Consider the following 12,764-nt stretch of genomic DNA (forward strand, 5'->3'; position numbering starts at 1 on the left):
CATAATTCATATTTCATAGATTCAAGCTTTCAAGTTTCAACAAGCATATTTATCCCATAAATTTCAACAAGCATATTCATAACACTGTAACAGCAAGACTACAGAACAGCAAAGGAACAGTTAAAACAGAAAAGCAACAAATCGTATATAATTTTTAATTTTTTATATTATTTTTGACATTGCCATTAACAACTAATCATCCACCAGTTTTCTCCTATATAAGAGCGAGTGCAATAATATATATAGTTTTTAATTTCTAGAGATTAATCAAACAACGACATTATGATGAGAACCTGATTGACAGAGCAGAAGAGCGAAGCAAGGGCGAGTTCAACGGCGCAGCAAGGGCGAGTTCGACGACGCAGCAAGGGCGACGGCGACGGTGGGGCAACGACGATAGCGATGATGGACACCCGCGGCTCTGTTCTGTTCGGCTGTTCCTGCTTCCTTAGTTCCTTCAGAGATCAGGCCGGCAGTGAGACGAAGAGGATGACGGCGGGCGGTGGGCGGCTGGCGGCTGGCGGCTGGCGGCTGGGTGACACCGTAAAAGAGTGAGGTGAGGCGGAGAGGGTTAGGCGCCGTTAGGGTTGGGGGGAAATCAAAAATGTGGAAAGTGGAAACTGGGGGTGGGGTTTGGGGCTGGGGTACCCGTAGGGCTTTTCTTTTTTTTAAAAAAAAAAAAAAAAACCAAAACGACGTCGTTTTGGAAAAGAAATTAAAAAAAAAATTTTCTGAACCGGTCGGTTAACCAGAAACCGCCGGTTTTCCAGTTTTTATTAAAACCGGCCGGTTCAACCCGGCCCAAAACGGTTCTCTTCTTTATCCGGTTACATCACTCAACCGGACCGGTTATAGGTCCGGTTCACCGGTTTTTCAGTCGAACCGACCAGTCCGGTCCGGTTCTTACAACTATGATCATAATACAAGCATGGACTATTAGTATATTAGACAGAAATAATGGAAGAAAAAAGCTGCAACCAAATAAAGAACCCAAGAGTTGCTTTGAGAGTATATCCGTGAGCTTTGTATTAGGGATAGCCATGCTAAATACATTTTTAGTTTGTGTTTGTAATTCAAAGCGATTTGATACTTCTTATAAATTAGTTGAGTAAGTAACTATATTTGTTTGATTAACAATTACTTGGAGTATAATATTTAATCATACCTCTATGATTTTACATTTTTACCCTATGTGGGGGGATAGTTGTTGACTCGAGTGTGTACTTTCATGCTTTTGAGCACCTTTAACAATTTAATCTAGTAGAAGATTCATAACAATTTTGTTTTACATTTAACTATATAAAATAAGTTGTTCATAACTATTATCCAAAGTCATTTTCAGCCTATTGAAGTCACATGACAATCTAGTGAAAAAAATGTAAAGCAAGTCAAATTAGTATATTAGACATTAGTCAAGTTAAGAATGATATTTTGTTGATTTCTCTCTTATTTCCCTAACTCAAATTAATTTACACTTTTAATGTGATATTTTGCTTATAAAATATCATCCAAAAAGACTTATAAAAGGAAATTAGTGAGGGTGTTTCTGAAAATGAAGCATATGTTAAAGTATTTAGTAAAAAAAATTCAAGCTATGTTAGAGGTATGGGAGTCGGTATTCATCCATCTCAGGTGATTAGATCCTCATTCCGCTTAAGAAAATTTATACAATCTGCTACAACTAGTAGGTCATCAAGAACTGAATATCAAAACTTGAAGTTACAAGTACCATTGCTACAGGAGCAAGTAAATTTTTTTTGTGAATCATCAAGGGGTCAGGTCAACTATACCCGGTTTTCCTCTGAAGTAAGATAAAGGATATACGTTATACTTAATTTTATGGACATGGATACTTAATTTTCATCATCAATAACTTCTTCTAAAATGATTGTAGTTTGTAATCATAGCCTTTTAATATTTGTTGATTTATTAAGTATCGTTCTAAAATATTCTCTAAAATATTTTCTTTATTTTCAATTGTAGGTTGCAGATTTTGAATCACCGGCACATATAAGACTATCTTCTTCTGCCAGTCATAAACCTCAATAACATAGAGCATCAAACATTTATAGGAGTTTTATGATTGAATTGTTAGCTTTATACGTTTTGATTAAGTTTGGATTATTTGAATTCACATTGTAAGACTCAGAATTCTCGGAAAATCTTATTGTGAACTAATTTCAATTTATTTATTTATTAAAGATTTAAATTTCAAAAATTATTTTATTAAAGCTAATTAAATCAATTTTTGATAATTAAATTAAAAATTTTATCTAATTTTACAATTATTGGGTAATTTGCATATTTAAATTATAAAGTTTAGGAATCGTAAAATAATAAGAATTTATACGATTTGATTTAAATAATTGTCATTCTAGAAATTAATACTTTAATTTTTATGAATAAAGAAAATTAATTATATTATCTATAGTCATCGAATTAGAATTATTTATTTGAGAATAATTTGTAAATTGATAATTAAATAGTATTTTTAATAAATATTAGTGTTGGATTAAAACAGGTTTTTAATTATCCTATTACTCTTAATTTTATAAAATTGTTATATTACTCATATGAATTTTACTCTAATTCTAAATTCCCAAATGAAACCTTAGTTGAGGCAATAATCCCTAATTCCTTCTAACCTACCCTAGCCGCCCTTGTTTCCCCTTTCTAACCACACATACGGCAGCAGCACTAGGAAGCAAGAAAAGAAAAAAAAAAGAAAGAAATGAAAGAAAGAAAGAAGGAAACAGGGAAGGGAGATCCGAGGGAGAGGGGAGCGCCGGTGGAGGTGTCGCGCCATCATCGCGGACCGCTGCTGCCGCTGCGTCCTGCTGCTTGCGCCGCCGCCGCCGTCCAGGAAGCTGCCGCTTCTGCTCGCTGTCGCTGTTGAGATCGCAAGAAAAGATGGCTCGCGAGTGAAGGGAAGTCGCAGGCTTGGAACCGCCGCGCCTTCATCGCCGCTGCTCGCCTTTCCTGTCACAGCCACCGTCCCCACCGCGAAGTCCGTCGCCGTTGCTACAGCTGTCAACGCCGTCGTCCATGGGTGAGGCAGAGGAGAGAGATCCGGGAGGAAGGGAGGATCGAGACCTGTCCAGCCACCACGCACAGTTGCCGCTCCTATCACCGGCCATCCTCATCAAATCCGCCGCCTCTGAAGCTTCTGGCCGCGACTTCTGGCCGCACCTCTGCCGCCGGAGAGCGCTGCTGCCACCGAAAACCGCCTTTGAAGCCTGTGTATGTTGGAAACTGCCGCCGGAACCCCTGTCTTCTTGGTAAGCACTTTGTTTCTAAAACTTATTGAAATCAATGTTCTGTTGCAATCTGTTGGAGATTCTGAGATGCTGGTACCGTAGGTTTGGGTTCCGGTATTTGCGCGTCGAAATTAAGGTTGTTATTGAACCACCGGAGCTTCGGGGAGTGCCGGAGCTGCCGCCTGATCGGTATTTGCCGCCTGCCGGAGCTTTGTTTCTCGTGGTGAGGTTATTTGATTCTGTTTCAATTTACCGTAAATGTTCCATTACTAATTTTGTTCTATTCCTCTCGATATCAACTTCGCTTTAAATTCCAATTTATGTCAGAAAAGTGTTGTTGCCGCGATTCTTGATGCTGCTGTTGATATTGTCTGAAAATAAACAAGGTTGCGGCCGCTGCTGTAAAATTGAAAATAAACAAAAGAGGAATTGATGAGTCTAATTACTGAGCTTTGACTAAATCGAGGTAGGGGTTTTTCTTAAAATCTAATTTATATTACAGAGTTGTGATAACTAGATATTAATGTGAGAGAACATATGTTTGTGATTATAATTGTCTTTTAAATGTGGTTGTTTGCTGGATTGAATGACTGATTGCTTGATTGCCTGAGTAGTTTGTGATTGCTGAAAAGAAATTAGTTTGAAAGGTTATTTAGTTGATTATTATGAAAAATGGCTTTTCTTGGTTTTGAAGCTATTTTCGATAATGTAAAGGAATTGGTTTTGGAAACGATTTAGAATATGAAACTGGATTAACTTTGGAAATGGTTTAATTTTGAGTAGTGACTTTATAAATGATTTAGTATTTGAGCTGGTTTGATTTTAAAAAGAGATTTATTATGGACACTGATTCGCTTTGAAAATAATTTGATATTGGAACTAGCTGAATCTTGGAAAATGATTGAGGTTTGGAAAAAGGTTTGAGAAATGTTTGGATGGGACCCGAACAGGGTGGCAAAGTTTGAGTTTTAGAGGAGATGCTGCCGAAATTTTATAAAATTGGAAGTTTTATTTGAAGTAATTAACTAAAAAGATTTATTTTCAAACATTATATGTTTTAAGAATAATCTATTTATCAAAGAAAGAATTATACTTTGGAATTGAGATTGTTAATGAACGGAATGGAAAGAGGATTGACGAGAATTTTCTTTGAAATATGGCTTTTGAATGAATTTGGAAATGAGGTTTGGATTGATGAATGATTATGATGTTGAGATATGTGGCTTATGAATTTGAAATATCTGAGATACGAGGTTCCCTGGATTAAGTGCCGTGCCTTGCCACCACGTGTACCAGGTTGAAAACTCGATACTCTGTTGACCCTACGATGTAAGTGTGTGACCGGGCACTATATAAATTCCCGGGAATGTTACCCCCATTGAGCAATATTGATTATTTGAGAAAAAGCTATGCATAGACTCTTGGGGATGCACGTCGGGGGACAGTCTAAGTACAATTCAGACTTGTCGGGTTGGCTGGATAACCGACAGATGAGCCTCATCAGCCATAGGACAGGCATGCATCATATGCATTTGTATGCTTTGCTTGGGTTTAAACTTGTTTTGGTTTGCCTAATTGCTAAACTGTTCCTAACTGCTACTTGAACTATTTGCTGTAACTGCTTCCTACTTGTGCTTTCCTTGTCTGTCTTGCCTGTGTTTGCCCTGGCGTGTTACATTTGAGAATGAACTTTTGGTGCTGAATTAATGATTGTGTGGTTTGATTGCGTGGTTGGTTTCTGATTGAGATTTGCTTATGAGAAAAGAAAGACTTTGGATTTCTGAAAATATTGAACATTGTTTCTTTGAAAAGGTTTTAAACGATTAGCTATTGGATTTTAAAAGGATTCACAAGGCAATGATAATCACTGAATTTGAAAGCAGTTTTCTTATTGAAATATCTTCTTATGACAACTTTGAAACCCCGTGGTGAGACCGTGTGGTTAGGTTCTCACCCCCTACAGCTTTACCTTTTCAGGAACCGGATGAAGAAGCATTAAGAAGAGTTAAACTCCGTTTAGTTATATATGTTGTATTAATTAGATTATTTTCTTCCCTCGTCTTTGTTATTACAATTTTTGCAAGAGAGATAGGAGTTGTATGATTTATATATATTATATTAAAAGATATTATGAAAGAAGTCTTGTATATGAATTTATGCCTGCTTGTTTTTTTTTTTTTAGATAAAGTATTTGTTTCCGGTTTTCAAAGAAATCAGCGATACGGTGTTGAGTCACAGGCTCCTATTTTAATATTTAGTATGTAAAGTAGTCGTAATACTTCTTTCTATCAGAGTGGCGCAGCCGGAAGCGTGACATTCTGGTAGTGAGGGTGTTACATTATGGTATCAGAGCGGTTCTTCCTGTAGAGCCTGAGGAATGGACTGATTATGCTTCAATTGCATACTCTGAGCGTCTGTCATGTAATAGGTCTCGTTCAGATAATGAGAATTAGAATTTTATACATATGACGGTCTATTGATTAATGCCATTAGTCTTGCATTGCATAATTCCTGGTATTAAGTTTGGCCAGCTTAACACTAGTAAATTATGTATATGGAAGTACCAATGGGTTATGATAGACAATATGCGAGTCATAGATAACGCGAGTTGCGGGTTTTGGGAGCGTTAGAAATTAATTCTTGAAGTTAGTTGACATGTGATCCTTATCTGTGATATGTATTAGTTTTACCTTTATCTGTTGCATTGGAAATCCTTGATTCAATGCCTTTCTTGAGATACGGTTTGATTCTCTGTCAAATTATATTTCTGACTATCCCTTGTATTCTTGATGTTATGGTCCTCAATTTTACGTTCTTTTATAAGAACTTTGTACTCTAGTTTAATTGGAATTCGCTTCAATTAATATATTATCTTTCTCCTTGTTCCTAGCAAAATTTTCTGATTTAGATTCTCCCCTTAGGTTATGATTTGATATCTTGCCTCTATGCTTTGCACCATATGCGTATTCTTCTCTTAACATGCGCCTACTTATTCCATAGATTCTTGACATCACAGCTTTAGGTTCTGCATTCTTCTACTTAAACGATGTAATTTATCGATGAAATCTGAACCTGTTTTGCCGCAATACATCCTATCTTATAAAGCCCTCTTGTAATTTTTGTTTTGGGTCTTCAAAGTAATTCTGGTTTGATTCTCCTCTTACTTGAATATTTTTCAAGATTCCTGAAAGAATATTTTTGCTCATAGCTTAATTAAGTTTATTTTATAAATTTTACATATTTTATTTTAATTTGAGTTGTTTTAATGCAAAATCTTATTTAAACATTTCATGTTTCTTTTGAGAAAGTGAATTCGTTTCCTTTTGAGATTATCCATTCTTTGTTAATGCTACCAATGACTTTTAGTATTATTTTCGACTTAGCTCAAATCCAGTTTAAATAAATGCACCGTTCTTCCTCTTGATCGTTCCTACCGAAGTTCTTAAATTCAAGTTTCTTCTTAGGACTACAATTTGATTTTCTACCAAGATTTTTAGTAAAATATTTTATCCTTAGCCTAACTAATTTTTATTTCATAAATCTTGCATAATCTAGCTCGACTTGAATTTGTTTTAAACAAGATGCAATATTTACGTTTTTAATTGACTTTCTTGAATTTTGTAAACAATTACCCTATTCTACTCTATGGTTTCTATTGAAGTTCTTTGAAATCAAAACTCTTTTCTATTTGTATTTCAATATACTTCACAACTTTTAACCATTCTAGTTTGTTGGTGACTAGAACAATTCCTTCATTTTTTTGTAAACGTTGCGCTTCTCTAATTTGGTTTCAGTTTGTTTTGATCCAATTTATCATTATCCTTTTCTTGTTTTCTTTGGAGTTCCTAGATTCAATATTTCCTGTTAAGATGCGAAATGGCTCTTTCTGAGATGTTTTTCATGTCTATACCTTGTTGCTTAGTTGTAATCCTACACCTCCTTCCGAATTCATATGAATCTTATCCCTGTCACTTATTCTTCTCTTCCTGCGATTTGTATCTCTTTGAACGTACTTAATGCATTTTAATATTATTGAATATCCTTATAAAGTGTGATTTCTAGTATATTCTTGGATTGTTTTAGCCTTTTTAAATGAGGTTTGATTTATTTTTATGTAAGGTTGTTTTTGACTCTACATTCCTTTATTTGGGCAGTGCCTCTTTTTGCTGTAACTTGAATTTGTTTTGGAGTGACACAACCATCTCTTGAAGTTTTAATAAAATCGCTTTTAACTTAGCTTACACTCCCTTACTTTGAAAATTTTTGTATGTGATTTAAATCTGTTTCATTGTAATGCATTTTCTTTTCCTTTTATAAGCAAAACTTTATTTCAAGTTTCCTTCCAACAAGATCGTAATTTTCATGCATGCCTAACATAAGAACGAGAAAAATAGAATTTTTCTTTTAGCCAAATTAATCTTTCTATTTCCAAATTTTATGTAGTCGGTTTCGACTTGAATTTATATTGAAATCATGTTACATTCATGCTTTTATTATTCTGTTGAAAGATGTTTGTTACTTATCTTTTTTTTTGTAAAATGTGAAATGATCTTCCCTTAAGATTTCCATTCTTTAAGAACAATATATTCGAGAATATTTTTAAATCAAATTCGAGTTATGAGAGCTTTGCCTTTGGTTTTGGATATTCTTCTTTTGTAAACCTCATATTTACTTGACTCAGCTTGAACTCGTTTCAACATACTGTATTGTTTTTCATCTTATTGGTCTTATCAAATTCCTTCAATTCAAGAGATATCCTCAAAGTTATCAGTTGATTCTCTTTCCAGCACTCTTTATTGCTTGTTCATCCTTGTCTACTTGTGATTTTCACAATTCTTTCAAATTTTCACGAACACGGTCCTTGTCTCTGTTCTTTTTTTTTTATGATCTACCATCCTTATGAGTATATTCGAGATTAGTTTTGATATCTTGTGCGACCGTTAGGCTTGGTAAACGACACATTAGTCCTTTAGAACACGTTTGATGAACACAAAAGGTAAAATTTGTAAACATACGACGTAGCAAAGAGTTGTGGAATCTTGTTTCATGAGGAAGAGTTTTATTGATGTTAAGTTTGTGACTACTAAGATTTGCAAAGTATTTGATGAGGTTGAGAACCCTCAGGTGAATTGATCGATGAAGTACGATTGGGAATGGTGGAGATAAGTTATGTTGAAATTTGAATAGTTGAATATCTGAGATCAGTGTGCGAATGTTAAGCATGTTGTTTTGACCCCAGCATATTTTATGACCTATCACCGCCTTGCCTTACCACTACATGTTTGAACCATGTCGTCATTTGCATCAAGCTTTCCTTGTAATTTCTGTCTTGCAATTGCACTCCTACCCTTATATCTTTATGCTATGTGGTAATCAAAGTATTTGAAACTAAATAAATATGAATGCTAAAGTTCTTTGCTTTTTACACAAAGTGTTAAACCATGTAACGTTTTCTGTGATACGCCAATTTTCGAGGACGAAAATTTTTATAAGTTGGGTAGGGTGTAAGACTCAGAAGTCTCGGAAAATCTTATTGTGAACTAATTTCAATTTATTTATTTATTAAAGATTTAAATTTCAAAAATTATTTTATTAAAGCTAATTAAATCAATTTTTGATAATTAAATTAAAAATTTTATCTAATTTTACAATTATTGGGTAATTTGCATATTTAAATTATAAAGTTTAGGAATCGTAAAATAATAAGAATTTATATGATTTGATTTAAATAATTGTGATTCTAGAAATTAATACTTTAATTTTTATGAATAAAGAAAATTAATTATATTATCTATAGTCATCGAATTAGAATTATTTATTTGAGAATAATTTGTAAATTGATAATTAAATAGTATTTTTAATAAATATTAGTGTTGGATTAAAACAGGTTTTTAATTATCCTATTACTCTTAATTTTATAAAATTGTTATATTACTCATATGAATTTTACTCTAATTCTAAATTCCCAAATGAAACCTTAGTTGAGGCAATAATCCCTAATTCCTTCTAACCTACCCTAGCCGCCCTTGTTTCCCCTTTCTAACCACACATACGGCAGCAGCACTAGGAAGCAAGAAAAGAAAAAAAAAAGAAAGAAATGAAAGAAAGAAAGAAGGAAACAGGGAAGGGAGATCCGAGGGAGAGGGGAGCGCCGGTGGAGGTGTCGCGCCATCATCGCGGACCGCTGCTGCCGCTGCGTCCTGCTGCTTGCGCCGCCGCCGCCGTCCAGGAAGCTGCCGCTTCTGCTCGCTATCGCTGTTGAGATCGCGAGAAGAGATGGCTCGCGAGTGAAGGGAAGTCACAGGCTTGGAACCGCCGCGCCTTCATCGCCGCTGCTCGCCTTTCCTGTCACAGCCACCGTCCCCACCGCGAAGTCCGTCGCCGTTGCTGCAGCTGTCAACGCCGTCGTCCATGGGTGAGGCAGAGGAGAGAGATCCGGGAGGAAGGGAGGATCGAGACCTGTCCAGCAACCGCGCGCAGTTGCCGCTCCTATCACCGGCCATCCTCATCAAATCCGCCGCCTCCGAAGCTTCTGGCCGCGACTTCTGGCCGCACCTCTACCGCCGGAGAGCGCTGCTGCCACCGAAAACCGCCTTTGAAGCCTGTGTATGTTGGAAACTGCCGCCGGAACCCCTGTCTTCTTGGTAAGCACTTTGTTTCTGAAACTTATTGAAATCAATGTTCTGTTGCAATCTGTTGGAGATTCTGAGATGCTGGTACCGTAGGTTTGGGTTCCGGTATTTGCGCGTCGAAATTAAGGTTGTTATTGAACCACCGGAGCTTCGGGGAGTGTCAGAGCTGCCGCCTGATCGGTATTTGCCGCCTGCCGGAGCTTTGTTTCTCGTGGTGAGGTTATTTGATTCTGTTTCAATTTATCGTAAATGTTCCATTACTAATTTCGTTCTATTCCTCTCGATATCAACTTCGCTTTAAATTCCAATTTATGTCAGAAAAGTGTTGTTGCTGCGATTCTTGATGCTGCTGTTGATATTGTCTGAAAATAAACAAGGTTGTGGCAGCTGCTGTAAAATTGAAAATAAACAAAAGAGGAATTGATGAGTCTAGTTACTGAGCTTTGACTAAATCGAGGTAGGGATTTTTCTTAAAATCTAATTTATATTACAGAGTTGTGATAACTAGATATTAATGTGAGAGAACATATGTTTGTGATTATAATTGTCTTTTAAATGTGGTTGTTTGCTGGATTGAATGACTGATTGCTTGATTGCCTGAGCAGTTTGTGATTGCTGAAAAGAAATTAGTTTGAAAGGTTATTTAGTTGATTATTATGAAAAATGGCTTTTCTTGGTTTTGAAGCTATTTTCGATAATGTAAAGGAATTGGTTTTGGAAACGATTTGGAATATGAAACTGGATTAACTTTGGAAATGGTTTAATTTTGAGTAGTGACTTTATAATTGATTTAGTATTTGAGCTGGTTTGATTTTAAAAAGAGATTTATTATGGACACTGATTCGCTTTGAAAATAATTTGATATTGGAACTAGCTGAATCTTGGAAAATGATTGAGGTTTGGAAAAAGGTTTGAGAAATGTTTGGATGGGACCCGAACAGGGTGGCAAAGTTCGAGTTTTAGAGGAGATGCTGCCGAAATTTTATAAAATTGGAAGTTTTATTTGAAGTAATTAACTAAAAAGATTTATTTTCAAACATTATATGTTTTAAGAATAATCTATTTATCAAAGAAAGAATTATACTTTGGAATTGAGATTGTTAATGAACGGAATGGAAAGAGGATTGACGAGAATTTTCTTTGAAATATGGCTTTTGAATGAATTTGGAAATGAGGTTTGGATTGATGAATGATTATGATGTTGAGATATGTGGCTTATGAATTTGAAAAATCTGAGATACGAGGTTCCCTGGATTAAGTGTCGTGGCTTGCCACCACGTGTACCAGGTTGAAAACTCGATACTCTGTTGACCCTACGATGTAAGTGTGTGACCGGGCACTATATAAATTCCCGAGAATGTTACCCTCATTGAGCAATATTGATTATTTGAGAAAAAGCTATGCATAGACTCTTGGGGATGCACGTCGGGGGACAGTCTAAGTACAATTCAGACTTGTCGGGTTGGCTGGATAACAGACAGATGAGCCTCATCAGCCATAGGACAAGCATGCATCATATGCATTTGTATGCTTTGCTTGGGTTTGAACTTGTTTTGGTTTGCCTAATTGCTAAACTGTTCCTAACTGCTACTTGAACTATTTGCTGTAACTGCTTCCTACTTGTGCTTTCCTTGTCTGTCTTGCCTGTGTTTGCCCTGGCGTGTTACATTTGAGAATGAACTTTTGGTGCTGAATTAATGATTGTGTGGTTTGATTGCGTGGTTGGTTTCTGATTGAGATTTGCTTATGAGAAAAGAAAGACTTTGGATTTCTGAAAATATTGAACATTGTTTCTTTGAAAAGGTTTTAAACGATTAGCTATTGGATTTTTAAAGGATTCACAAGGCAATGATAATCACTGAATTTGAAAGCAGTTTTCTTATTGAAATATCTTCTTATGACAACTTTGAAACCCCGTGGTGAGACCGTGTGGTTAGGTTCTCACCCCCCTACAGCTTTACCTTTTCAGGAACCGGATGAAGAAGCATTAAGAAGAGTTAAACTCCGTTTAGTTATATATGTTGTATTAATTAGATTATTTTCTTCCCTCGTCTTTGTTATTACAATTTTTGCAAGAGGGATAGGAGTTGTATGATTTATATATATTATATTAAAAGATATTATGAAAGAAGTCTTGTATATGAATTTATGCCTGCTTGTTTTTTTTTTTTTAGATAAAGTATTTGTTTCCGGTTTTCAAAGAAATCAGCGATACGGTGTTGAGTCACAGGCTCCTATTTTAATATTTAGTATGTAAAGTAGTCGTAATACTTCTTTCTATCAGAGTGGCGCAGCCCGAAGCGTGACATTCTGGTAGTGAGGGTGTTACACACATCTTATGGATTATGACTATATAAAACTTGTAGAATTCAACTTTTGAAATATATTATTGCTATTTTTATAAAACTTGTGGGATTGAATTTGGATTTGTTAAAATACAATGTAATTTATGAAATAAATTATTTTATTGGTAGACACGTATAAATTATTATTTATAATAGGAATATTTTTGTGATAATTAATAAAAAAGTTTTAATGTTGGAAAAATTATGACAATTTAAAATACTCACTAAATACAGGAAAAAAACTGTCACAAGATTAAACAGTCATTAAATATACTTAAAAACGATCTCACATGTTTTAGTAATTTAACGACATTTTCTAAATGTCGCAAAATACAGCATAAAAATACCTTGACAAGTGTTATAAATTAGTAACGGTTTTATACTTCAAAAACTGTCACAAACAGTTTAACAACATTTCTTATCAACGGTGGTCTAAAACTGTCACTATGTAAACTAGCGACGCTCAAATTCATGACACTTTTTTAACCATTGTAAAAATATATAGTGACGATTAAAACTGTCGTCAAACA

General features: G+C 35.2%; 2 protein-coding genes across 4 annotated transcripts; both read left to right on the forward strand.

Annotated features, from left to right (window-relative positions):
- Positions 1–2,699: 2,699 nt before the first annotated feature.
- On the forward strand, positions 2,700–8,941 carry LOC140176385 (uncharacterized). 3 transcript variants are annotated; one of them, XR_011867680.1, is made up of 4 exons: positions 2,700–3,278; positions 3,360–3,480; positions 3,585–3,723; positions 5,221–8,941. XR_011867680.1 is itself a non-coding variant. In XM_072207156.1 (3 exons), the coding sequence occupies exons 1-3, from the start codon at positions 3,046–3,048 to the stop codon at positions 3,630–3,632; spliced, it is 402 nt and encodes a 133-aa protein (XP_072063257.1). In that variant the 5' UTR covers positions 2,700–3,045; the 3' UTR covers positions 3,633–8,941. The 3 variants fall into 3 exon arrangements, 1 of the variants encoding a protein (XP_072063257.1); XR_011867681.1 differs by having other exon boundaries at positions 5,235–8,941; XM_072207156.1 differs by having other exon boundaries at positions 3,585–8,941.
- A 381-nt stretch (positions 8,942–9,322) lies between these two features.
- Positions 9,323–12,257, forward strand: LOC140175967 (uncharacterized). The gene is made up of 4 exons (XM_072205815.1): positions 9,323–9,901; positions 9,983–10,103; positions 10,208–10,346; positions 11,845–12,257. Exons 1-3 carry the CDS (start codon positions 9,669–9,671, stop codon positions 10,253–10,255), a joined length of 402 nt encoding a protein of 133 aa, XP_072061916.1. The 5' UTR covers positions 9,323–9,668; the 3' UTR covers positions 10,256–10,346; positions 11,845–12,257.
- Positions 12,258–12,764: the final 507 nt, after the last annotated feature.

This window comes from Arachis hypogaea, chromosome 11 (assembly GCF_003086295.3).
Source record: "Arachis hypogaea cultivar Tifrunner chromosome 11, arahy.Tifrunner.gnm2.J5K5, whole genome shotgun sequence".
NCBI lineage: Eukaryota > Viridiplantae > Streptophyta > Magnoliopsida > Fabales > Fabaceae > Arachis > Arachis hypogaea.

Excerpts from the sequence above, each read along its gene's own strand:
- LOC140175967 (XM_072205815.1), top strand. The coding sequence starts at position 9,669 with ATGGGTGAGGCAGAGGAGAGAGATCCGGGAGGAAGGGAGGATCGAGAC. Across the intron at positions 9,902-9,982 it reads CCGGAACCCCTGTCTTCTTG|GTTTGGGTTCCGGTATTTGC; the intron begins GTAAGCACTTTG and ends CTGGTACCGTAG. Across the intron at positions 10,104-10,207 it reads CCGGAGCTTTGTTTCTCGTG|AAAAGTGTTGTTGCTGCGAT; the intron begins GTGAGGTTATTT and ends AATTTATGTCAG.
- LOC140176385 (XM_072207156.1), top strand. The coding sequence starts at position 3,046 with ATGGGTGAGGCAGAGGAGAGAGATCCGGGAGGAAGGGAGGATCGAGAC. Across the intron at positions 3,279-3,359 it reads CCGGAACCCCTGTCTTCTTG|GTTTGGGTTCCGGTATTTGC; the intron begins GTAAGCACTTTG and ends CTGGTACCGTAG. Across the intron at positions 3,481-3,584 it reads CCGGAGCTTTGTTTCTCGTG|AAAAGTGTTGTTGCCGCGAT; the intron begins GTGAGGTTATTT and ends AATTTATGTCAG.